General features: G+C 43.8%; 1 protein-coding gene across 1 annotated transcript; it reads right to left on the bottom strand.

Annotated features, from left to right (window-relative positions):
• Positions 1 to 36: 36 nt before the first annotated feature.
• NLRP2 (NLR family pyrin domain containing 2) lies at positions 37 to 21,039 on the bottom strand. The gene is given in 11 exon segments (XM_053656757.1): positions 37 to 175; positions 2,874 to 3,044; positions 5,663 to 5,833; positions 7,930 to 8,100; positions 8,397 to 8,567; positions 9,478 to 9,642; positions 11,427 to 11,597; positions 16,511 to 18,230; positions 19,239 to 19,253; positions 20,672 to 20,680; positions 20,760 to 21,039. Coding segments are annotated over 11 exon segments (3,183 nt in total).
• Positions 21,040 to 24,571: the final 3,532 nt, after the last annotated feature.

The following is a 24,571-nucleotide window of genomic DNA, read 5'->3' as shown; positions in this document are numbered from 1 at the left end:
ATGACTTGACTGGAGAACAAATAACTCCAGGGGGATTCAGAAGATAAAGTCATGAGAAGAAGGCCTGCTATTTCTGGGCTCTTGATCGTCTCTTTCAATAGTCAGTTTTGGGTTGCTCTCTTTGATTTCATTCAGCAGCTTCTGAGTTCGATCATCAGATTTATCTACCTTCAACCTGGTGGTACAATGGGAGAACAAAATTGTTTCTTGTTGCCTCAAGGAGATTTGTTCCAGATCCCCAAGCACCGTTAAGTCTCATGCTTTAGGGATTTTCAGAGCAGGGATCACCTTTATGTATTATTCTATGCTGCCAAGGAGTGTTCCATATCAATTTGACAGGGATAAAGTATAATATCAGGCATAAAGCCACCGCATAGCTTTGGATGCTCAGGTGGTCTTGGATAATTACCCTATCATACTTGGTGTGAGGGATGGAACTGGTGGACATACCTATAACAAGCTCTCATATCTACCTACTTCATAACTTTGTCAGCTTCTCCTACTAGGTGGACCCAGGATGAGACATACAAACTTGACCCAAGTCAGCCAGACCAACTTTGTGTCTCAGTTTGGCTATGTGATATTACTTAATGACCACACTTTATTTAACTTCTGATGCCAGAGTCATCTGTTGGTAACTATATTCAGCCATGTGTATGTGGAAATGTGAAGTGGCCAGGGACAGGGAATAATTAAATGAAAATATGTATAAAAATAAGACACCAAGGACATTAGTTGCATTGTTTCTTGTTAGCATTGTAATCCTGGCTTTGCTAGCACATGAATCAATTTTTGCTTTGTTATTTGATATTTCCAGTACATCCATGCAACAAACTTTCAGTTATAAGATGAATAGGTTCTGAGGTGAACCTATTCACAGCATGGTGACTACAGTTAATAATACTGTGTCATCTGCTTAAAAATGGGCAAGAGAGTAGGTCTTATGTGTCTTACCACACACACTAAAAGGTAACCATGTGATGTGATGAATGTGTTAATTAGCTTGGTTTTCACAATCATTTCAAAATTTACACATACAGCAAAATATCACACTGTGCACCTGAAATATACACAATTTCTATTTGTCAATTCTAGCTCAATAAAGAAGGAAAATAACAACAACAACAAAAAAGTCTAATACACCCATGCAGTCTTAAGCTAGCTTGAGTAGATATCTTGTTCCACATCAAGATAACTTTGGCTAAAACAAAGGCCCACCAGCTTCAAAGTTTTTTAAACATGACCTTCTGAGGTCAAATGTAATTGTGTTTATTCATGATTGTCAGAGGTTGGTCTTGGGCAGAAGAACAAAAATAGTTTCCACAGTAGACGTGTGTGGTCAGAGGTGTTGAAGAAGTCAGAAGTGAGTGTGAAGAACTATTGCTCTGAGAATGAGGTGTATTTTTTCTTTTGTCTGGGAGCAAGAGAAAGTGATGATACTTAATGAAAAAGGGCTTACCAGAAGGATATGAGGTAGATGAGAGAATTGAAGACCTAAACGCCAAACTCTGAAAAGGCAGGGCATCTATACCTTTCCAGGATCTATGGTTCGTGAAGAAGGCCCCACCATGAATCATCAGCTTGAGATTCGAAGACCCAGGAAAGAATGTCTGACTGGTATAAGGAAACAGATTCAATGTTGTCTTTCTGGGGCTTTACGTTCTTCACTGAGATGACCAATACTATCTAAAGTGAGAGTACTAACCCTTGAGAAAGGGGGCTAGAAAAAGAAATAAAAAGATTGAGTGTTTTCCACACATCTCAACTTTTGACTAGCAATGTGCTTTGGGAACTGAGATTCGTGTTAAGTCAGTATACAATATTTCTTCTACAGAATTCTGATCATTTCAAGACATTCAGGACCTAGGTTCCATCTGAGAATTACAGGGACTTCCCACACTCTTCCTGAGTTTTATGGTTCTTTGTTGCCATGGTAGCAAGCACACAATAGAACCCAATGACAACTTGCTTTGAAGAGCAAGTGGAGGGCAGCAGTTGGTGATCGCTTCTGCTATCCCAGGCCATTCTCATCAGACTGCAGACTTACTCCAGAGACCACTCCTCTAGGGCTGACACTGACCTTCTAGACTTCCATAACTGATAAAGCCTCAAATGAACCCTTTCTAAAAGCACCTTGTGAGAAGACAATAGCTGGCCACCGTACCTGTCTCTCACTTAGAGAAGCCCTGAATCTAGCTTCTTGGTTTCAGGTTGAGTTTTGGTCTTATCTTTGGACTCATCTTACCACCAAAGCAACAGCAGGAAAGCAACAGAGGAGTTATCTGGTGACCAAACATCAATGGATAAAAACTGAATGTTAGCCCCTGGCCAGCTCAGTGGATTGAGCACGGGCTGTGAACCAAAGGGTCGCTGGTTCAATTCCCAGTCAGGGCACACACCTGGGTTGCAATCCAGGTCCCCAGTGGTGGCCACATGAGAAGCAACCACACATTGATGTTTCTCTTCCTCTCTTTCTCCCTTCCTTCCCTTCTTTCTAAAAATAAGTATAAAAAATAAAATCTTTTTTTAAAAGATTTTATTTATTTATCTTTTAGAGGGGAAGGGAAGGAGAGAGGGAGAGAAACATCAATGTATGGTTGCCTTTTTGTGCGTCCCCTGCTGGGAACTGGCCTGCAGGGAACCAGCCTGCAACCCAAGAATATGCCCTGACTGGGAATCGAACCGCGATTGTTTGGTTCGCAGGCCCGCGCTCAATCCACTGAGCTACACCAGCCAGGGCTCTAAAAAATAAAATCTTAAAAAAAACCCCTGAATGTTAGTGATAGACATGCCTACCAGGGATCCTGCTGTTGGTGCTCCCCCCAAAACCTACCATCATGGAGCAAACTCTGCAGGGCATAGGAGGATCATACCTGAGCTTCTGGAGAGGGCAACTCTGAAGTTTCAGGACATCATACAGCATCTTTACTCCACTGTGCCCCAGAAAGTTCTGGCTCAGGTCCAGAGTGACAAGGTTCTGGTTGCTTCTAAGGGCAGATGAGAGGTCAACACAACTAAAAGGGGTGATCGCACATCCCCGTAACCTATAGGTGAAACACAAAAATTCATTGATTCATTAATTTGACCAGTGCTTATTGGTGCATCCTTTATTCCAGGCACAGCCTTGGGTGTTGGGCACCCAACAATGAGCAACATGTGTCTCAGACACATCTGAGGAAGAGATGCGTAATAGGAAACAGAGAGTCACATCTAGTGTGCTAGGTACAAGTCCAGTGCAAAGGAGGGTTATGAAGGGTAAGGGGTACAGGGAGAAGCTGGCTGAAGAGGACATGAGGGGTGAAGGGAATGAGCCCTGAGAGAGCTGGAGTAGGAGCCTTCTAGGCAGGGTCATAACTGGTGCAAAGGCCATGAGGTTGCTTGTGAGTAGCATGTAAACCAACATCAAGGCAGCCAGCTGGAGTGTGAGGTCATCAAGAAGAGGGGCCCAGCTGGAATAAAGCCCTTAGGTCATTGTAAACATAGGATTTTACTTGAGAGGAGATGAGGAACCACTGAGGGTGTTGATCAGAAGGGTGAAGAGTTGCTCCTTGGAAGTTAGTCTTGTGCTTGGCTGAAAACTGTAGGGGAACAAAGAAGGCAGAATACCGATGAATTTGGAAGGCTCTGCAACAGCCCACATGTTACTGGCATGTGTGTGGGAGTAGAGAACAGGTTCTAGATATCTGGAAGGGGGTAGCATGATTTCAACAAGGATTAGACTTGATATATGTTTGTAAAGATTTTATTTATTTATTTTTTAGAGAGGGGAAGGAAGGGAGAGAAACATCAATGTGTGGTTGCTTCTCATGCCCCCTCTACTCAGGACCTGGCCTGCAACCCAGGCATGTGCCCTAGACTGGGAATTCAACCAGCGACCCTTTGATTTGCAGGCTGGTGCTCAACCACTGAGCCACACCAGCCAGGGCTAGATTTGATATTTAAAAGGAAAAAGGAACCATAGATAACACATGAAGGATTTTGAGTAAATAAAACAATTTTTTGAGATCAAGGACTAGATCATGTATTAAGTTTACCCTAGGACTTAGAAGAGGCTAAATATAATAGCAAACATTCAGTGTACTTCTTGGCACATGGTAAAATAACATGCATGCAAAATCGTAATTATTATAATCATCTTTTCTGGTAGATGCAACTAACTCTTATTTTCTAGAGTGTCTAACTGAGATTACAATACCAGAAAGTGGCTGCTGACCAGATAAAGGGCAGCCATCCTTCCTGCCTCAGTAGTATATGTGATTAGGAGAGACTTCCATCACCATGTACATCATCCCTCTTCCAGAAATGTCATTGAGACCAGCGTAAAGGACCTTTTGCCCTACCTTTTCTCCTAGGAGTTTTGTGGTTTCAGATCTTACAGTTTAAGTCTTTAATCTACTTTGAATTCATGCTTGTGTATAGCGTGAGGGTCCAATTTCATCTTCTGCATGTAGCTATCCAGTTTTCCCACATTGTTTATTAAAGGGACTGTGCTTGCCCCATTGGGTATCCCTAGTGCCTTTGTCAAAGTTTAGAAGACCATATACATGGAAGGGATTTACGGGTTCTCTACTCTGCCTTGGATCTATGTTATTTGGTTTTATGCCAGGACCATACTGTTTTGGCCATTAGAGTTTGAAATGAGAAAGTATGATGCCTTCAGCTTTGTTGTTCTCTGTCAGTGTTATTTTAGCTATATGGGGTCTTCTGTGATTTCCTATGAATTTTGGGCTTTAGAGTTTTTTTGTGTGTGTGTGTGGGTGAAAAATGCTACTCTAGAGAATTTAATAGATTTTTTTATTTGTTGATTTTTTTTTAATTTAGAGAGGAAGGGAGAGATCAAGAGATCGAGATAGATAGTTAGATAGAGAAACATTGATTTGTTGTTCCACTTATTAATGCATTCACTGGTTGATTCTTGTATGTGCCCTGACCAGGGATCGAACCACAACCTTGGCATATGGGGACAATGCTCAAAGTAACTGAGCTACATAGCCAGGGATATTCTGGAGGATTTAAAAAAATACTGAACTGACATAGCAGCGCAATTTACAATAGCCAAGAGTTGGAAGCAACCTAGGTGCCCATCAGTAAATGAATGGATCAAAAAATTGTGGTACATATACACAATGGAATTCTATGCAGCAGAGAGAAAGAAGGAGCTATTACCCTTTGCAACAACATGGATGGAACTGGAAAGCAGTATGCTGAGTGAAATAGGCCAGGTGTTGAAAGACAAATACCATATGATCTCACCTTTAACAGAAAGCTGAACAACAAAACAAACAAGCAAGCAGAGGAAAAAAAAACCCCAAAAACAAAGATACTGAAATAGAGAACAAGGGGACAGCAACCAGAGAGCAGAGGGAAGGGAAGTTAAGGGGAAAAAGGGGGAGGGATTTGGAGGAACAAATAGGAAGGACACAGGGATGAGAACTAAGAGGGGTGGAATTGGGAGGGAGGTGGGGAGCAAGGGGTGGGGGAGGCTGGGATGGGAGAAATAGACAAAAAAACTGTACTTGAAAAATAACTAAATTAAAAAAAATGCAAAAAAAAAACAAACCCCGAATTGAATTTATTCCAACCCTTTGTGTTAGAGCTGGAAACACCACTATACTGATATTACAGATACAGAATAAAGTTAAAAAAAAACCCCATAATTTACCAAAGACATTTTAGGTTACACAGTGGTTTCTTCAAAGCCTCACACAGAAACTTCATTCCGATAAATCCAATGTGATTCAGTCCCAAGTCCAAGTGTGTGAGGCTTGAATTTTGTTGCAGAATCATGGAGAGATTAATGCAGCCATCACAGGTTATATTGCAGTAGTAAAGCCTAAAAACCAACCACAGGAAGAAGAAAAAAAAACTCTTAGTGACGCACCCAGTGCATTTTTCATGATTGACAATTTTAAGCCACGGGTTTTAGAGCAGGGACACATGGCAATGAAATCATGGGACAGGGTGGCAGACAGGATAATGCTCACTTCTCCCTATCAAAGACATCTACATCCTGATCTCTAGTGTCTGTAAGTACATACTACGTTCCACGCAAGGGGACTCTGCAGATAGGGTTGAGTTAAAGATCTTGAGATGCGGAGGTTAACCAGGTGCACTCAATGTAATCACAGAATCCTTAGAAGAAGGAGGGAATGGGGTGCAAACCAGAGGGAGAGATGCAATGAGGGAGACAGAGGACATTTGAGGACACTCCCTACTGGCTTTGAAGATGGAAGGAGAAGTCGTGAGCTAAGGAATAGAGGGCTTGTAGAAGCTGAAAAAGGTGGGGACACAGACTCCCCACTTAAGCCTCCAGAAGGAATATATCCTTGCCGACACCTTGATTTTAGTTCGGGGAGACCCATTTTAGGCTTCTGTCCTCCATGACTTTAAGATCACAAATTTGCAGCTTCTTAGTTTGTGACAGTTTGTTATAGAAGCAAGTAGAAACCAACTGTTGTCTATTATTTCTACTCTAACCATGGGGCAGAGAATTTCAATCATACCTTGGTCTGCCACCTTCTATTAGGGGAAGTGGCCAATTATATTTCCTAAATGCAGTTACCAGAAAAGTAATATCTTAGATGAGGAGGGTGCCCACTCTGCTCTGAACAAGTCTGGTGCTAGATCTTAGGTATCAATTATCCAACTACATGGCATATCAGTGGCATTTCATCTTAACTTTTTTTTTTGCCTTCTCCTTCCTGCCTTACTATTACAGAGTTCTAAACTTGGTTATATTAGCAGAAAACTGGAATGGCTGACGTTACCATGGGCTGCTGCCACAGGCAGAGCAATGACCCATATAGGGATCCATACCCTAACCCCCAGAACTGTGACTATGTGACCTTACACAAGGGGACTTTGCAGATGAGATTAAGACTAAGGCCCTCGACATGGGGAGATTACCCTGGATTATACAGTGGGGCAGAATCTAATCACACGAGTCCTTTTTTTCTGAAGTGAATAGAGGGGTGATGTTAGGACTTGACCCATCCTTGTTGGCTCTGAAGGAGGAAGAGAGCTGTGAACCAAGGAATTCAGGGCTCTTTAGAATATGAGGTGAGCTCTCAAATAGCAAGAATAAAAGAGATATTAAAACGGAATCTCTGGCCCTGGCTTCTATAGCTCAGTGGACTGAGCACCAGCCTGTGAACCAAAGAGTCACTGGTTCGACTCCCAGTCAGGGCATATGCCTGGGTTGAGGGCTGGGTCCCCAGTAGCAGGGCGCATGAGAGGCAACCACACACTGATGTTTCTCTCCCTCTCTTTCTCCTTCCTTTCCCTTCTGTCTAAGAATAAATAAATAAAATCTTTAAAAAACTGAATCTTTGAAGAGAAACAATGCAGCCCCATTTTTTTCTGAAGATTTGTTCTATGATTTTAGGATTTTTAGGAGGATTCTATTGAGTTTCTTGGTAAATAACACCATCTATCCCCAACTTCACTTATAATTTATGCTACATAGTTCTAAGAACACACATTAAAAAATCGAACCTAGAAGTCCACTACATCCTTCAAATTCCTAGATAATATTAATACTGCTTTAAAAAATGATTTTACTTATTTTTAGAGAAGGAGGAAAGGAGAAAGAAAGGAAGAGAAACATTGATGTGAGAGAAAACCATTGATTGGTTGTCTCTCACACAGACCACGTCCAGGATTAGCTCACAACCTGGGCATGTGCCCTGACTGGGAATTGAATCAGTGACCTTTTTGCTTTGTGGGATGATGCCCAATCCACTGAAATACACCTGTCAGGGCACTCCTTGAACTTTTTTTTCCTATCACCCTCTCCCCAGGTCTCATCAGATCTGACCATCAGCATAATACCTGGGTATAAAATACCCAAAAGAAATTATGAAGTGCTCGCAGTACTGCGTCACTAGAATCCAGCACACACATACCCACACACAGCCCATGGGGACTTACACCAAGGTCCGTAGTTGACAGTCAAGGTAACTTAAGCCCTCACACAGAAGTTTTACCCCGCTATCCCCAAGGTCGTTCTTGGCCAAGCACAGGTGTGTCAGCCTCAGGTTGACAATCAAAGCAGAAGAGAGATCCTTGAAATAGGCTCCTGTCAGGTGATTGTTTTCCAACCTACAAAAGCACCACACCCATGGTAAGATGGCGAGAAGATTTCTGTAGGCCAACTTTCTCAGCTGATAACTTTTCTTGTTAATTCCCCACCCACTCTCAATTATTATGTGCTAATGATCAGTCACAAAGGAACAGGAGCGAGAGAAGAATGAGACACATGGGAACCAGGTGTGCCCATTTTCACAGGTGTTCCCATTGTAGGTTGTCCAGCAATTAGGGCTGTTACCATAGCTCTTCCTTATGTAGTCCCAGGTGTAAACATGAAGGGGCTCAATGGGAAAAGAGGATAGACTTACGACAACCTCCGCAGAAAGCACTTTGGGTTTCTCAAAGTCAAGTACAGCAACTTGGCACCCTCATCCAGGAGCTCACTTGCTGTGAGGTTCAAACATGTGAGGGACTGGTTGGTTTCCAGGGAGGAAGAGAGATCAGCCCATTGCTGAGAGGTGGCAGAACAAGATACCAACCTGCAAGAGAAATGGGACAAGAAGCACTGATCAGTTGCCTCCTGTACAAGCCCCAACTGGAGATTGAACCTGCAACCTAGGTATGTGCCCTGACTGGGAATCAAACTGGCAACCTTTCTGGTGTATGGGTTGAGGCTCCAGCCAACTGAGTCACCTGGTCGGGGCTGAAATCATTCTTGAGAACCAAACACTGGATCATTGTTTCCAGTTTCATCTCTCACTGCACTCGGTTATGTTACCTTCTATCTTGGGTATCCATTTATTCATTAAGAAACAAATTAATGACCCAATGCATTTTCCTGGTGAATCCTCACAGGAGAGAGAAAGGAAGGTCAGGAGTAATGATGCTCCCTACACATGCCCGTACTTGGTTTTATTCGATCCTCAAGTGAGATCGTGTATTTATTCCATTCTATTCATTCGATCCTTGTGAGATGTGTATTTATTCCATTCTATTCATGGGGAGAAGACCTAGTTAAACAGCCCACAAGTCTACAAGTACAGGAAGAATCGTCGTTCAAGACCAACACAGCACATTAAAATGTGTTTTTGTTCGTACTCAAATGTGGTCATGTGAGGATCGGTGGAACCCAATGAGATGAGAGAGAGAGAGAGAGAGAGATTGATCAGTTGCCTCCCACATGCGCCCTGACTGACAATTGAACCTGCTACTTAGGTATGTGCTCTTACCAGGGATCAAACCTGCAACATTTCGTTGTGTGGGATGATGCTCCAACCAACTGAACCACTGGCCCAGGGTCCATCCCATTTTCTACTCTGGAACATGTACCCTCAGTGGTACTGTTTCCAATCAGAATAAGAGATGTTTTCTAATTGATGCACAATCTCTGCAGAGGCAGGTGACAGCTACTTCTGCATGCTGAGGGTTCTCAGTGATGGTGAGCTATACCTGAGATATTGCAGATTACATTTTGGGTGTCTCAAGATCTCACACAGGGTGGGAAGCATATCATCATGGTCATTTCCTTCGAGGGTTAGATGTGTTAGCGTCTCGTAACCACCAAAACAGGTGCAGATAGTCCGATAAACATCTGCTGGGAAAATATTTCTGAGGCTAGAGCAAAGAAAACAAAGGTGAGTTTTTGTACCTTTACTGCATATATGTGCAAACAAATGGCTGCAGTATATTTAAACATCAGAAACTATTTTTCACACTTTCACCTTTATTAAGGGATTATAGACAAATAAAAATAATGCATATTTAGGGTATAGGATTTAATGTTTTGATATATAGGTGTACTTGGTGAAATCATGACCATAATTAAGCTGGTCAGCATATCATCACCTCCCAGTTACCATTGCCTTTTTAAAATTTTGTGGTGAGAACACTTAAGATAAAATCTCTCAGCCAATTCCAAGTATACTGATATAATTTTAGAGTGACTAACCAACCTCAATATACTCGCCCATAGGCCCAGTTAACTTCCATATTATTTATTCATAAAAATGAAGCCCTTATTACAAGAAAAAAGAAACTATAAACTAAAATATCTCATGAATACATGCAAAAAATCATCAACAAAATAGTAATAAAAAAGGTTGATGATCTCCAACCAACTGAACCACCCAGCCAGGGCAACTACCTATATCTATTGATCATTTTCAAACAGAAATATCCAGCCCAAGTGAATTTTAACATTCAGACCTGTTTCAGCATTTTGAGACTGTCTCCACTACATGAAGTTCCCAGTCAGGGGTGATTTTTGTACCCACTGGGGACACTTGGCCATTATCTGCAGGTATTTTTGGTTGTCACAATTGGGCATGTGTGGGTACTGCAGGCATCGGAAGGTGGAGACCAAGGATGCTGCTAAACATTCTACCATGCACAGGACAGGCCTCACAACAAAGAAATGTCCACCCCAAAATGTCAGTAGAAGTTGAGAAACTGTGCTTTGTGTGAAGCCCTGGGGTTGTTTTAAAAGGATTGAAATTGCTCTCATAATCTTGATGATGTCCTCAGGGTGTTTGGTGGAACATCCAGCTACATTTCACATTGTGTTCAAGTTACTTTTTTAAACAAGTGAGATGGTGGTTGCCAGGGGCTGGGGAGCAGGGGTCATGGCGAGTTATGGTTTAATGAGTATAGATTTTGAGTTTTGTTAAGATGAAGAGAGTTCTGGGGATAAATGGTGGTGGCGACTGCATAATAAGAATGTATTTAATGCCACTGAACTGCACTCTTTTAAGAAAAATCCGCCCCCCTCTGCCCTGGCTCGTGTAGCTGAGTGGCTTGAGCATGGGCCTGCGAAACAAAGGGTTGCTGGTTCAATTCCTACTCAGGGCACATGCCTGGGTTTTCGGCCAGGTCCCCAGTAGGGGGTGTGAGAGAGGCAACCACACATTGATGTTTCTTTTCCTATCTTTCTCCTTCCCTTCCCGTCTCTCTAAAAATAAATAAATAAACAAATAAAATCTTTAAAAAAATCCCCTCTTGAGGATATGTTTATTGATTTTAGAGAGAGAGGAAGGCACAGAGAGACAAACATTGATGTGAGAGAGAAACATTGATTGGTTGCCTCCCATATACACCCCGACCAGGGATTGAACCCACAACACTTTGGTGTATGAGACAATGCTCCAGCCAACCGAGTCACTGGGCCAGGGCTGAACTGTAGTCTTAACAATAGTTAAGATGGTTTGTTTTATGTTAGGCACATTTTGCCACAACAAAACCTGAAAAAAAATTATATGATTCAGCAGACAAATTTAAACACTGGACCACCTCAATGTCTTGCATCTTGAGTACTTGGGTGGAGTCTGGGACAATTCCAGTACAGCTCCAAAAGGCTTGGTCAAGCCCTAGGGCTTTTAGTCCTGGGATTCACTTCTACTTACACCACTTTCTGGAGATTACAGGCAGCAGAGACAATTTTTTCACAAAGAATCCTAACTGATGAGGCACTGAGGAAACTCTCACTGATATCCAGATAGTTCAGATCCTTGTTTGAGTCAAACATGGAACAAAGGTCCTTCCACGAAGACAGTACCTGTGGATCATTCTGGGACCTATGGGGAAGCAAGAAGGAAGTGAATTTACCAAATAGTGCTGGAGAGAAAACTCACATTTGTATGTCATTGTGAAGGTACTAAGTGGATGTACAGCCAAGACTGACAGCTGTCAGAGGGGAGGGCATTGGGGGCTGGGTGGGAAGGATGAAGGGTTAAGACATGCACATGGCGATGGGAAAAAATTAAATAAAATAAATGAACTATAAGTCAATAAGTTGGGTCTTTGTATTTTTTACCTTAAAGAAAAGGAAGTGCAAATGGGTAGTTACAGAATAGTCATGGGGAATAGAGTCAATAATACTGTAATAAATGGTACCAGGTGGGCACTAGCCTTATGGTGGGGATCACTTCATACATTACATAAATGTCCAACCACTATGCTGTACACCTGAAACTAATATAATATTGTACATCAGCTGTGATTGATAAAAAATAATATTAAAAAGACTAGGTTATAGCTTTAGTTTTACTAGTGGTATCTGCCTTGACCAAAGACATGATTAACATCAATGACTTTATTATAAATCTGGCGGTCACACGAGGAAGAAAAGTTGTTACACACTTAGAATCTGCAACTTTTCTTTTTTAAAAAATATTTTATTTATTTATTTTTAGAGAGAAGAAGAGGAAGAGAGAAAGAGAGGGAGAGTGACATCAGTGTGTGCTTGCCTTTTCTGGGTCCCCTACAGGGGACCTGGCCCACAACCCAGGCATGTGCCCTGACTGGGAATTGAACTGGTGACCCTTTGGTTTCCAGGCTGGCACTCAATCCACTGAACCACACCAGCCAGGGCAGAATCTGCAACTTTTCAAAGAGCATGGTTAATATGCACTGGGGAAAAAATTAAAAGACAGTGTAGGGTTTAGTGTTAGGGATTGTTATATTAAGATAAGACAATCTAGCCACTAAGTGGAGCATCTCCCTGGTCACCCTGCCCCTGAGGGAAATGATTTAACCACTATTGTGAGGGCTGTAGACCAGCAACACTCTGAGCCAGCTGTGATGTGTAGAACAGAAGAGGAAGTGGCTAGACCATATGAAAAAGAGATTCATAAAAAGGATAAATTTGCCTTACAGACCACAATTATCACAATGAAATCTTTTTCTTCTCAGACAAGCGCTGTAAGAACCAGGCAACCCAAACTTAGCTTAATTACTGCTTTTCAATACTGCCCTCCTTCATAGATTTTAACCACACCAATACTAAATAAAAAAAGAAAAATAGAGACTATTTTGACTTGGGATCTTGGATGGAAGACAAAGAGAAGGTTATAGGTACAATATTTTTTTTTTCATTCAAAGCCTCCTGCATTTGGATGAGAGAAGAAAAAAAAAACCAACAGGGTCAGGATGAAGTGGTAAATAAAGTCTGTGGACTGCTGGTTGGTTATTCATAAAGTAGAGAAATATTTGTGCCAAGCTATCATTGTCTTTTAAACAAAATCCTTACCTGAGGATATGTTTATTGATTTTAGAGAGAGAGGAAGGGAGAGAGTAACATCAATGTGAGAAAGAAACATTGATCAGTTGTCTTTCATATGTGCCCTGACCAGGGATTGAACCTGCAACCTTTTGGTATACAAGACGATGCTCTAACCAATTGAGCCACCCAGCCAGCGCAAGCTATGGTGGTTTTAATGCTCCTGGGTGGTACTTCAAGTTTATGACTCTCTACTAAGTGATGAAGAAATGTGAGAGAATGTTCAGGAAATATGTAAAAAGGGTACCTCCACCAGGAAAGAAATGAGGGCATTTTGTTCTGGCCCAGTAACTATGCATAAGGATTTTGGATGGAAGAGGTGAGCTGATAAGATGTCAATAAGATGTTAGCATGCGGGGGGACTCTACCCATCACCACTAGCTACCGATTTTGAATTGTGGTCACAGGATGGTAAATAGACTTGAGTTTTGGTCCCAGTCAAACACTCTTTTCTGAGGACAGTGTCTTCATCTCAACATGGAAGATTACACGTTTTGAGTAGCCACCAGGTTAGAAGCAATGTTTGGAAATTCCATCGGAGCTCTGAGGCTGTTACTTGAGTCTAGGTCAAGAAATAATCCAGGTGGTGGTATTAGACAAATACCATATGCTCTCACCTGTTAGCAGAGCCTAGTCAACAAAACAAAGAAGTGAGCAAAATAGAACCAGAGACATGGAAGTGAAGGACAAACTGACAGTGATGGTGGAGGTCGGGGGAGGGAGATCATGAGGGAGAGAAGGGGAAGGGACAAGGAGCATGTATAAAGGGCTCTGGCTGATGTGGCTCAGTGACTTGAGAGTGGGCCTGGGAACCAAAGGATCTCTGGTTTGATTCCCAGTCGGGGCACATGCCTGGGTTGCAGGCCAGGTCCCCAGTAGGGGGCGTTCGAGAGGCAACCAGACATGGATGTTTCTGTCCCTCTTCCTACTTCCCTTTTCTCTAAAGATAAATAAATAAAACCTTTAAAAAAATAGAAAAAAGGGGAGGACTTCCGCCATGATGGAGGTGTAGGTGGAAGCACTGCACCTTCTCACACAACCAAGTTTAAAAACAACAAAGTTTTAGCAACAAAAACTCAGCCAAACCACAGAAAATTGAACTACACGGAAGTCTGACAACAATGAACCCTTCAGCCAAACCAGTAAGAGGGGTAGAGCCAGCAGCAGAGCGGGGTAGGGCAGGAAAGATACACCGGACTGACTGGGGTGCGCAACCCAGGCACGCCAGCAGCTGTAGGCGGATCCCAGGTGTGGAGTAGTGGGCGGACCCACTGAGGGCTTAAGGCGGTGGACTCACTGAGGGCTGACCAAAGTCACACAGTCGAGCGCAGATAAACTGGTGAAGGAGCGAAGCAGTGAGACAGACCATGCAGGCCCCAGTGGCGGAAAGTGGCAGAGGGAACTGCTATTGTCCCTCTCTGACCCCGTCCCCACATACAGCGTCACAAACCAGTGACCTGGGTGGCCTCTCTCTGACCCACCCCCACATACAGCGTCACAAACCAGCAACCTGGGTGGCCCCGCCCTGGTGAACACCTCCTCTTTGTAACAGGCGCAAACAGATCAAAACATGGCTCAAGAACAACTCAGAGCCCCAGAGATGATAAATATAAGCGATGAAGAAATAGTCAAACTTTCAGATGCACAGTTCAAAACACTGGTGATCAGGATGCTCACAGAACTGGTTGATTATAGTCACAAATTGACTATATGCTAAACTATAGTTTAGCATGAAGGCTAAACTAATTGAAATGAATAGAAATGCACAGGAAACCAACTGTAATGGAAAGTAAACTGGGACTCAAATCAAAGGAGTGGACCAGAAAGAGGAAAAAAATGACCAAACAGAAAAGGATGAAGAAACAAGAATTCAAAAAAAAATGAGGAGAGGCTTAGGAACCTCCAGGACATCTTTAAACATTCCAACATCTGAATTATAGAGGTACCAGAAGGGGAAGAGGAACACCCATGAGTGGAAAGCTTATTTGAACAAATAATGAAAGAGAATTTCCCTAATCTGGCAAAGGAAATAGACTTCCAGGAAATCCTGGAAGCTCAGAGAGTCCCAAAGAAGTTGGACCCAAGAAGGAACTCATCATCATTACATTAGCCAAGATTAAAATGAAAGAGAGAATTCCAGAAGCAGCAAGAGATAAGGGGACAATCACCTACAAAGGAGTTCCTATCAGACTGTCAGCTGATTTCTCACAAGAGACCTTACAGGCAAGAAGGGGCTGGAAAGAGGTATTCCAAGTCATGAAATCCAAAGACCTACATCCAAGATTGATCTATCCAGCAAAGCTTTCATTTAGAATGGAAGGGCAGATAAAGTGCTTCTCAGATAAGGTCAAGCTCAAGGAGTTCATCATCACCAAGCCCTTATTATATGAAATGTTAAAGGGACTTACCTAAGAAAAAGAAGATAAAAAAGATGAACAGTGAAAGGACAGCAGACTCACAGTTACTAAGAACCACACCTAAAACAAAAACAAACTAAGAGGACAGCTAGATCAGGAGCAGAACCATAGAAATGGAGATCACATGGAGGGCTAGCAACAGGGGAGTGGGAGAAGGAGAAGGGGGAGAAGGTACAGAAAATAAGTAGCATAGACAGTAGATAGAAAATAGATGGGGGGGGCAAGAATAGTATGGGAAATATAGAATCTAAAGAACTTGAGACACATGGTCATTAACTAAAGGGGGAATGGTGGGGGAGGGGTGGGTAGGGTGGAGGGGAATGAAGGGGGAAATAGAACTGTAATGACATAATCAATAAAATATATTAAAATAAATAAATTAAAAAATAGAAAAAAGGGAACAGGCATTAAGGACCTATGGGCAAAGACAATGGGGTCGAGGAGAGGATTGAAAATGGAAGGTTGGGGGTGGGTAGGGCATTGGAGAGTAATGGGGGGGGGAAATGGAGACAACTGTAATTGAATGACAATTAAAAAATAAAAAAAAAAAACACACCAGGCTCAGAACTGTCTGTTTATCTCACATTCTAAGTCTGTCTGGCGAGGTGCCTGGGAAGAGATCTTTCTTGATCATGGATGAGGTGTAACGTTCAGAGCCCTGGATTCAACCCCTGAGGGACAAGTCTTTGTTTATCCCTCAGGCAGTCATTCCAAAAATGGGACAGTCATTTCAGACATCTCCTGAAATCTACATACCAACAGGCAGGCTAAAACAGGTTGACCCGCTTGCAAAAATTGCTCAAAGAAAGGTGGCCAAACAAACTCTGGTTCCAAAGCCCCCATTCCTAATCTGAACTTTGTGGTATCTAACTTGAATGGGGAGCTGGTGGGAAGAAATCCCAGCAAGAAAAGACTGACCTTAAACCCCACGGAGCAGGCTACTGTCTTCTTCAATGGATCATGGAGGAAGCAAAAGGTGAAAAAAAGGGGAGTGAGAGGGGGCAGTTCTTACCTCTCCACCCAGGCGTGTGATTCCAAGGTTCCCTCATCCTCCAGGAATAGCCCCTCCTCCACCTGCAGTGAAACCTTCTGCAAGTTCTGACAATGCTGGAGACAGAATGCTGAGTGCACAAGGTCCACTTTGCTTTGCAAATGCAGGGACATTTCCCTGACATGAGCCGTGGCCTCCTTCACGAGCAGCTCATCCTGAGATTCATAAAGACAGTAGAGTACCTCCTTCACATCCGTGGTCGAGGAGAAGGGTTCACTCTCACCAGACAATGACCTCAGTAACTCCTGCTTGACCCCCGAGGACACTGGGCAGCCAAAGGTCATCTCCAGCTCCCTGGCTCTCTGCTCATTGGAGAGGCCAAATAAGAAGTAGCCCACATGAGTCAGGTTGGGGTTCTTCAGTCTTTCTTCCTTGGAGAGCAGCATCTGCAGATTCCCTATGTTTGGCCTGCGGCTGCCCCCATCTTTCTGCTTCTCACTGTCCAGAATGTAGAACACAGCAGCCAGAAGCTGCTGGACACTGAGGTGGATGAAGGTGTAGCAGTCTTCACAGTCTATGTCCTCCTGGACAATTTTCTTGTCTAGGAAAGTCTGGAGGTCAGACTCCTTGAGCCCCAGACTCCTGAGATCTTCTCTATCCAGCATGGACGTCTGCTCCCAGAGGCCCTCAGCAGCCAGGAGACACACTGACCTCAGTGCAGCTTGCAGGGGCCCTTGGGGGCAGCTGGCAGAGGTGGGTGTGAACTGGCCACACAGGAAACGCAGGAAGAGCGAGGTGGTGGTTTGGCAGGTCAGGGCCAGGTCTTGTTCCTGCTTCATCTGCTGGCTCAGGCAGGCGCAGGTGACCCAGCACACAGCAGGCATGCAGCCCATGTGGAACAAAGCCGGGTTGCTCTTCATGGCCTTGAAAGCTTGCAGGGCTTGGTCCTCCTGCCCAAAGTGCTTCAGGAAGTAGTCCCTCCTGCCCTGCTCTGAGAGCCCCTCCACCTCTATGAAGACAGGTTGCTCAGTCAGGAGCCCGAGCTCCCTCAGGGCCCCTGGGCGTGTGGTGACCAGCAACGTGGCCTTGGGGAGCAGTTTCCTCTTCAGCAAACTGGCCAGCAGGATGGGCACTGGCTTCTGCTTCTTCCAGTCACAACAAATGTCATGGATGAGTGACTCTGAGGGGACCCTGAGCTCATCAAAGCCATCGACGACAAACAGGATATTCTGGGCTTGGTCTGGGATCTCGGCTTCCTGCACGTCTACCCTGGTCTTAGATACCAGCTCTGCAAAAGTGCAGGTGCCCTGGCGGTTCATCTCCTTACAGCTGAGATAAAAGGCAAACTTGAGTGTCTCAGGGTGGTTGTCCTGTCTCCACTCGAGCATCCATTTCTTGGCTAGTGTGGTCTTCCCAAAGCCCGCAGGGCCATGCAGCACCACTGTGTGCGGAAATGGCCCTGGGAGCATCTCCGGGTTATAGAAAGTTTTCAGCCTCTCATATCTCTGGGTGAATTCATGGGATCTGACTTTCGGCCAATAGTTTTTCTTCCACATTTGCCAGACTGTCCTCACTACCCTTCTGTGTTCATCCCGTTCACCTTCAGTAACATGAGACAGAAGGTAGACAGATGGGGCTGGTTAATCATCAGCAGGAAAGTGCTTTGTGTTAAGTAGGAAAGGAAAATAAAATGGAGAGGTTTATAAAGAGCCATCTGACACTCAGCTTGTTGGGGACCGTTCTACCTGGTTTCAGGAATTGTAACTACCCCCCATGGCTAAGGATGAGCGAGTGACCTCTGGAATATGAGCCACAGGAGACAAAAGCTTGTCTCTGGTAGTGAACAATGCCTCAGTTTCCTCTCCCTGCCCCCAGAGCATGGTTGAAGGTCAAAGACCAGTAAAACTCTTCACAGTGGGGGGCAATCTAAGCCAGACTCAATCACTTGGGAGGCCATAATGGAAGGACTTGGGGGGACTGCAACAAAGAGCAAGCAATAGACCCTTGGCCCCCTGGTTATGTAACATAGCCAGAGTCCCCTGTCCTCTGGGAGAAGTGCTTCCTGGCTCTAATCCCCTTAAGCCTGAATACCTGTGGGGAGAGGTGCAGCTCCTCATCTTGCTAGAGCATGTCCTGGGGGAAAATCTGGCATCACAAAGACTTCCTGATAAACTTGTGAAATCTGCTCTGCTAAGAGTGCTTTCCCTCATATGTTAAGGGTTCAAGCAAGAAACCCTAAAACTCTTCCTGACAGACTCTGACTCAGGCTAAGCCCTCAGATTTCTTTGAAATGTTATTTACTGTTTGATCCTTGCCATCCTATATTCCTGAGTATTACAACCCAATAAAAGCCTCTGGAGGAGGGGGATCCAGGCCTTTTTCCTCTGAGAAACTGGCCACCTCTCTTCCCCAAGCAGGTCATGTCTTGATAGTGTTTACTTTCATCCATGGTGGGCAGGGGGACTTGAGGGCAAAGTCGCCCCCACACCAGCTCAATCAGGAAAATATCACACAGACCTCGTTTTTCTCCTTCCAGACTTTGTTTTATATCTTCTGGGCGTGTGATACCTTCAGCCTGCACTTGTGTGAGCCCTGGAAAATAGAAAGATAAAGTGAACTCAACACAAAATAGGTGTACTATAGATATAATAGAGTATTACTCAGCCATGAGAAAGAATGAAATCTTGCCATTTTTGACTACATGCATGGACCTAGAGGGGATTGTCCTAAGTGAAATAATTCAGAGAACTATCATAGGGTTTCACTTATATGGAGGAGCTGATGAACAAAATAAACAGACAAATAAAACAGTAACAGACTCACAGATACAGAGAATGGGCTGATGGTCATCGAAGGCAAGGAAAGTTGGGGGATTGAGTGAAAAAGGTGAAGAGATTGAGAGGTACATACTGGCAGTTGCAAAATAGTCACAGGGATATAAAACACAGCACTTGGAATGTAGTCAAAACAGTGTAATAACTAGTGATGGTGTCAGATGGGTACTCGGATTATTAGGGGGATCACTTCATAAGGTATACAAATATCTTTCTTAAAAAGCATTTATTTATTTTTTAGAGAGAGAGGAAGGGAAGGAAAAAGAGTGGGAGAGAAACATCAATGTATGGTTGCCTCTCATGTGTCTCCTACTGGGGACCTGGCCTGCAACCCAGGCATGTGCCCTGACTGGGAATCGAACCAGTGACCCTTTGTTTCACAGGCCCATGCTCAATCCACTGAGCTATACCAGCTAGGGCAAGGTGTACAAATATTTTCCATACTGCTGAACACCTGAAACTCATACCAAGTGGCATCAAATGTAAACTGTCATTAAAAAATAAAATTGAAAAAAGAATTCCATGGCTAGGGGGAGACATAGATCAGTGAGTTGAGTCAGTATCTCCAGCAATAGTTTCTCGGTATCAGTATATTTAAAGTTCCCTAGGATGTTGCCAAGGACAGTGGCAGTTAGTGACCCTTGACATAAGATGTGGTTCTCCACTCAGGGCCATTTGGCTCCCAAGGGGGGCATTTGGCCATGTGGAGACACAGTTTCGGGTGTCACCAGTGGGGAGAGTGGGCTACAAATGTAAAGTGTAGGGGTGCTGGGACACTGGGATGGGGTACCAGGGATGCTGCTAAATGTCTTACAATGCACAAAATGTTCCTTCCTTACCCACAGAAGGGAATCACCCAGCTCCAAATGCTGCCGAGCTGAAGGGAGGTGAGGCTTTGACTGTGAGTGTGTGGGTGTTTATGGACGTGCGATGTTGGAAGGAAACATGAGAGGTAGGAACTGCAAACGAAACAGAGGGTAGGTAGTAATTCAGCGTCTTGGAGGACGTATGAGAGAATACCATGAATACATTTCAGAAATTCTCTGGAATGGGAGAAGGGATGTACAGTGAGGAGTCCCAGGATAGGTATCCAGTACCTGGAAAGAGTGGAAATAGCTAGAATATGAGAACCAGGGAAGCCCGGGCTGGTGTGGCTCAGTGGATGGAGTGCTAGCCTGTGAATCAAAGAGTGGCGTGTTCAATCCCTAGTCCAGGCACATGCCCGGGTTGCAGGCCAGGTCCCCAGTAGGGGGCACTTGGGAGGCAACCCTACATTGTTGTTTCTCTACCTCTCTTTCTCCCTCCCTTCCCCTCTCTCTGAAAAGAAATAAAATTTCGTGTTCAGGACAGGCAGCTTCTTCAAGACTCAACGTCATTTCTGTGTTTCTCATCCCTTGACGCTATTACCCCTTCCTCCTGAGACACAGTCTGCTCACCTTGGAGTTCATCCTTTGCTCTTTTAGACAGATCTGTCCGATTCATCTTGTCCAAGACCTGGATAGTTACCGTCTCTACCCAGCTGTGGGGGCCTTGGCTGGTGAGAATCTCTGCCAGTTGTTTCCCATTGGCCTCTTCTACCTCTGTCTGGGGGATGTGCTGTAACTCATCTTGCGGGGAAAGGGTCCTTAGCAGAGACTTGAATTTGCTCAACTCATCCTGGTTGAGTTGTTCCAGAAGAGGCTGCAGGTTGAAACCCAGCTGTGCAGAAGCTATCATCTCGTCTGAAGCGTGATGCCCAAGCCTTTGACACAAAAGAAGAATCAAGGGAAGACATGGAAGAGACAGCAGATGAGCTCTCTCATCTCCAACACTGATTGCCTCTGTGCCAGGAACTGGCCTTGTATCACTGCCTAACCTGCTACTTGAAGAAGAAGCTCCCTGACCCTGATCTCTGACTGAGCAGAGCCAGCCCCAGAGGAGGTCAGAGGACATTTCTGTCATCAGTGCTGCCTCTCCCTGGGCTTGAGCACAAGCTTTGTAAAGTCTGCCTGGAAGTATCTCTGTTTTTCCCTCTCAGTTTCCATCTTGGGAACCCAAGAATCCCAGTGCTGGAAACAGTTCTATTTGTATTGGGGTTTGGAACAAATCCTATTGATCACTCAAGTTTTTTGTTCACAGGAAAGGATATATATATATTTTTTTTTCTTAAAATTCACACAGCTGATCATGAATTATAGAAATGCATGTCAAAACCTATATAATCTTATTCAACAATGTCACTCCAATAAGTGTAATAAAAAATAACAACCCAGAGGGTGAAACTGGGAAAAAAAACCCATTCACATAATATAAGATTAACCATTAATCATTTTAAAAAATCATTGTTCTATCACAGTTGTCCCAATTTCCCCCTGTTGCTCTGCCCTGCTCACCCCCTACCCACTAGGGCCCGTAGTCAATCCCACGCTGCTGTCCATGGGTCACTCATACATGTTCTTTGAGTATTTCCTTCCCCTTCTGTCCTTCCTTATCCCCTTCCCCACCCCCCTCTGTTCCTTGTCAGCATGTCCCTTATTCCCATGCCTCTGGTTCTATTTTGCTTGTTTGTTCGTTTTGTTCATTAGGTTCCTGATATAGGTGAGATCATATGGCGTTTGTCTTTCGCTGCCTGGCACTTTAGTGACATTCCCAGTGCTGTTCCAGATATTTTCACCTCCCCCCAAAAGGAAACCCCATACCCACTAAGCAGCTGCCCCCCATTCTCCCCTTTCCCAGCCCTGGGGAACCACCTGCCTCTGTGAATTACCCTATCCTGGAAGCATCACATAAATGACTCACATTTTACACAAAAACTAACTCAACATGGGCCAAACACCTAAGTACAATGACCTAACATTCTGAGGTATTCACGAGCAACCTCAAGTTTATTTACTTATTGATTTATTATTGAGTTTATTGGGGTAACACTGGTTTACAAAACCATTCAGGGTTCAAGTGTATAACTCAACAAAATGTCATCTGCACACTGCATGGTGTGCCCATTGCCCCAGTAAAGTCTTTCTGTTCCCATATTTCTCCCCTTTGTCCCCTCCACCTACTCCCACCCCCTTTCCCTCTGGCCATCACCACACTGTTGTCTATTCTGTGTTATATGTGTATGTTTTTTTTCTTAATCCCTTCATCTTCTTTCATTCAATCCCCTTCCCTTCTGACAGTTGTCAGTCTGGTCCACGTGTTCATCCCTCTGTTACTATTTTGTTCCATAGCAGTCTACAGTTTTATACAGGCTTATGAGAAAGAACATTTTTCTAACAGGTATTTCTTCTCATATTAACAGGCAACTGTGATCTCCCCTCCCCCCTTCCAGAAAGGTGCTCATCAATAAGTCAACAAACACCTGGCGAGGATGTGGAGAAAAGGGGACCCTAGTGCACTGTGGGTGGGAATAAAGACTGGTGTAGCCACTGTGGAAAACAGTGTGGAGTTTTCTTTAAAAAATTAGAAATGGAACTGCCTTATGACCCAGTGATCCCACGTCTGGGAATATATCTGAAGAAACTTGAAATACCAATTCAAGAGACTATATGCACCCCTATGTTTATAGCAGCATTATTTACAATAGCCAAGATCTGGAAACAGCCCAGGTGCCCATCAGTAGGTGAGTGGATAAAAAAGATGTGGTACGTTTATACAGTGGAATACTACATGGAAGTAAAAAAGAAGGAACTTTTACCCTATGCAGTGGCATGGATGGAACTGGTGAGTATTATGCTCAGTGAAATAAGCCAGTCAGAGAAAGACAAATACCACATGATCTCACTTATATGTGGAATCTAATCAACAAAGTAAACTAAAGAACAAAATAGAACCAGAGGCAGGGGTACATGGAACAGACTAACAGCTGTCAGAGGGGATGGGGAGTAGGGGATTGGATGAGAGAAGGTGAAGGGATTGGCCAAAGAATTTACATGCATGACACATAGACACAGACAACAGTGTGGTGATGGCCCGGGGGAATTGGGGGCAGGCTGGGTGGAGGTGGGCAATGGGGGGTAGGAATGGGGACAACTGTAATAGTGTCAATAATGCAAATGAAGTTTAAAAAAATGGTGAAGAGCCACTCCTTAACATCCTCAATGCCTTGATTACCCTCTTTCCCCTGATTTGCACAGTCCCCCCTGGGCCTGGTGATCTCCTCAAATTTGACTTCAGGTCACATTTACTAGCAAATTTCTACTTTATTCTCTCTTTAAAATACCATGGCAAGTACCCCATTTCTAGTGCCTTTCATATGCTGAACAGGTGTGAAGCATATCATTTAGCCTTTGTTGAGGGAGTTGAATGAGGTCATTTGTAAGGTGATCCTTTAAAACACAGAGAAAGGACATTTAGACAGCTTAGTGATGTGGAAGCCAACAAGTCTAAGCAAAGCAATCTTATTCCAGAACCTGTGATCTCAAGTCCTCTGCTAATTGATTTAGGTAGACACCACCTTATTGTCCACAGGCATCAGCTGCGAAAAGAAAGGTTCCTTCTCTTTTCGACAGCATAGATGGAACTGGAGAGCATGATGCTGAGTGAAATAAGCCACGTGGTAAAAGACAAATACCATATGATCTCCCCTATAAGTGGAACCTAATCAACAAAACAAATGAGCAAGCAGCTGACTTGAAACCTCAGTAATTCTTCCAAGGTTTAACATGCAAACACTCAGAAAAATGGAGAAGGAATTTTTATTGTAGAGACTTAACAGTTGAATGAAGAAATAGACAAATGGAGTAAAGAAGAAGCTGTGTAAGCAGAGAGGAGGGGGAGGGGATAACAGGGGGAGAAAAGGGGGGAGGGTTGTTAAGAAATACATATAAAGGACCCATGGACAAAGCCAAGAGTGGTAGGATTGAGGGTGGGAGGTGGGGGTGGGTGGGGTGGGGAAAGTGGTGGCGGGAAAATGGAGATAATTGTACTTGAGCAACAATAAAAAAAGAAAAAAATTAAAAGCAAAAAAAAAAGGATGAAGCAGGGATGCTACTTACCTGTTTAATACCTACACCTACTCCGGCCGAGTGCTGCTGGTTTGGAAAAAGCTCCTATAAAAGAGTTTTTGTTGCTGCCCAAGCTCTGTGATTGGTCCTTGGGACCCAATCCCGTTGCCGAGAACTTCCCATATCCTAGTGCAATTACTGATAGGTAGAGACCATTTCTTGAATGGGAGCATCATATTCTCAGCATTCTCAACCTAGGCTGCATGTTAAACTCATTGGTCCGGAGCATCTTTTCAAAGTACTGGTGCTCTGAGATTATGACATAT

The sequence above is a fragment of the Artibeus jamaicensis genome, unplaced genomic scaffold, assembly GCF_021234435.1.
Source record: "Artibeus jamaicensis isolate MK-2021 breed Jamaican fruit bat unplaced genomic scaffold, CSHL_Jam_final scaffold_2693, whole genome shotgun sequence".
Taxonomy (NCBI): Eukaryota; Metazoa; Chordata; class Mammalia; order Chiroptera; family Phyllostomidae; genus Artibeus; species Artibeus jamaicensis.
The sequence above is the reverse complement of the archived record's forward strand: the minus strand, read 5'-3'. Positions and strand labels throughout refer to the sequence as shown.